The sequence below is a fragment of the Chaetura pelagica genome, unplaced genomic scaffold (assembly GCF_000747805.2).
Source record: "Chaetura pelagica isolate M959 unplaced genomic scaffold, ChaPel_1.0 scaffold47, whole genome shotgun sequence".
NCBI classification, from domain to species: domain Eukaryota; kingdom Metazoa; phylum Chordata; class Aves; order Apodiformes; family Apodidae; genus Chaetura; species Chaetura pelagica.
Window position 1 is genome coordinate 4,785,559 of NW_009954140.1, and position 1,161 is coordinate 4,786,719.

General features: G+C 49.5%; 1 protein-coding gene across 1 annotated transcript in view; it reads left to right on the forward strand.

Moving 5' to 3' along the window:
- ARSG (arylsulfatase G) overlaps positions 1-1,161 on the forward strand; it is an 18,339-nt gene that overhangs the window by 13,662 nt on the left and 3,516 nt on the right. The window contains exon 10 of the mRNA XM_010002797.1: positions 1-91. This exon is cut by the window's left edge and continues 8 nt beyond it. Coding sequence (XP_010001099.1) covers positions 1-91 — 91 coding nt within the window. The remainder of the gene's footprint in view (positions 92-1,161) is intronic.

A 1,161-nucleotide genomic window follows, 5' to 3' on the forward strand; every position in this document is an offset into this window, starting at 1 on the left:
CCTGGCTGGGGCGGCACTTCCCCCGAACAGGCGCTTGGACGGCTTGGACGTGTCCCCGGTTCTCTTTGGGTGGTCAGATGTGGGGCACAAGGTAAGGCAGAGCCACCCCCTGCTGACATCCCTCTCCTGACAGCAGGTCCCACCCCCTCTGAGCTAAACCAGGCAAGTGGCAGGTGGAAGGGCTCAGAGCTGATGATATGCTGACCTGTGGGAACATCATCCCACTGGCCTGGGGAGAGGGGCAGCTGGAGATGGCTGGGTGCTGGACCAAGGCTGGGCTTGGGGTGCTGGGGTGAAAGGGCCTTTGGATTAATGAGGAATTGTTTCAGGCTTTGTTCATAAATCTGGGATTATAGGTGGAAATGCCTATGTGTGGAGCTCAGTGTGCATTCCTGTGTGCTGGCAGGGCTGTGCCTGCTGTGCCAGTGGACACGATCCCATGGGATGCTGGGGCTCCCCTGCCCACCCAGCAGCCCTGCTGTGCCCAGCACAGTGTGTCTCCTTTCCAATCCCAAAAGGCACATCAGTGTGGGAAAGAAAATAACCCAGGAGCTCAGACCTGTTTGTACCCTCTTTATTGATCTTGCCAGATGGAGACTTAATGAATCCCTCCTTCTCCCAGCTCCTTGGCTGGGGGATCATGCCCATTACTGGTGTTCAAGTCGGGCAGCCTGCCCTGTCCCCTGCAGCTTTGTCCATACAAAAGGAGCTGCTGACAGCTCCTTTAAGCCTAAAAACCCAGTGAGCAGAACCCGCAGGATGGCCATGCTTTTTTCTGGGGGTTGCACAAGATTTTTGCAGAACCAAAAGAGAAAGAAAGAAAGAAAGAAAGAAAGAAAGAAAGAAAGAAAGAAAGAAAGAAAGAAAGAAAGAAAGAAAGAAAGAAAGAAAGAAAGAAAGAAAGAAAGAAAGAAAGAAAGAAAGAAAGAAAGAAAGAAAGAAAGAAAGAAAGAAAGAAAGAAAGAAAGAAAGAAAGAAAGAAAGAAAGAAAGAAAGAAAGAAAGAAAGAAAGAAAGAAAGAAAGAAAAGAGGCTTTAACAGCAGTCCCACAGATAAAGCCTGATTTTGCTTTTAAAGTCCACCCTCCCGTGAGCACCACGAGCCAGTTCCCAGCAGGGATCTTGGATTTGCTTGCTGTGTCCATCAGGGTTTTGGTATTTG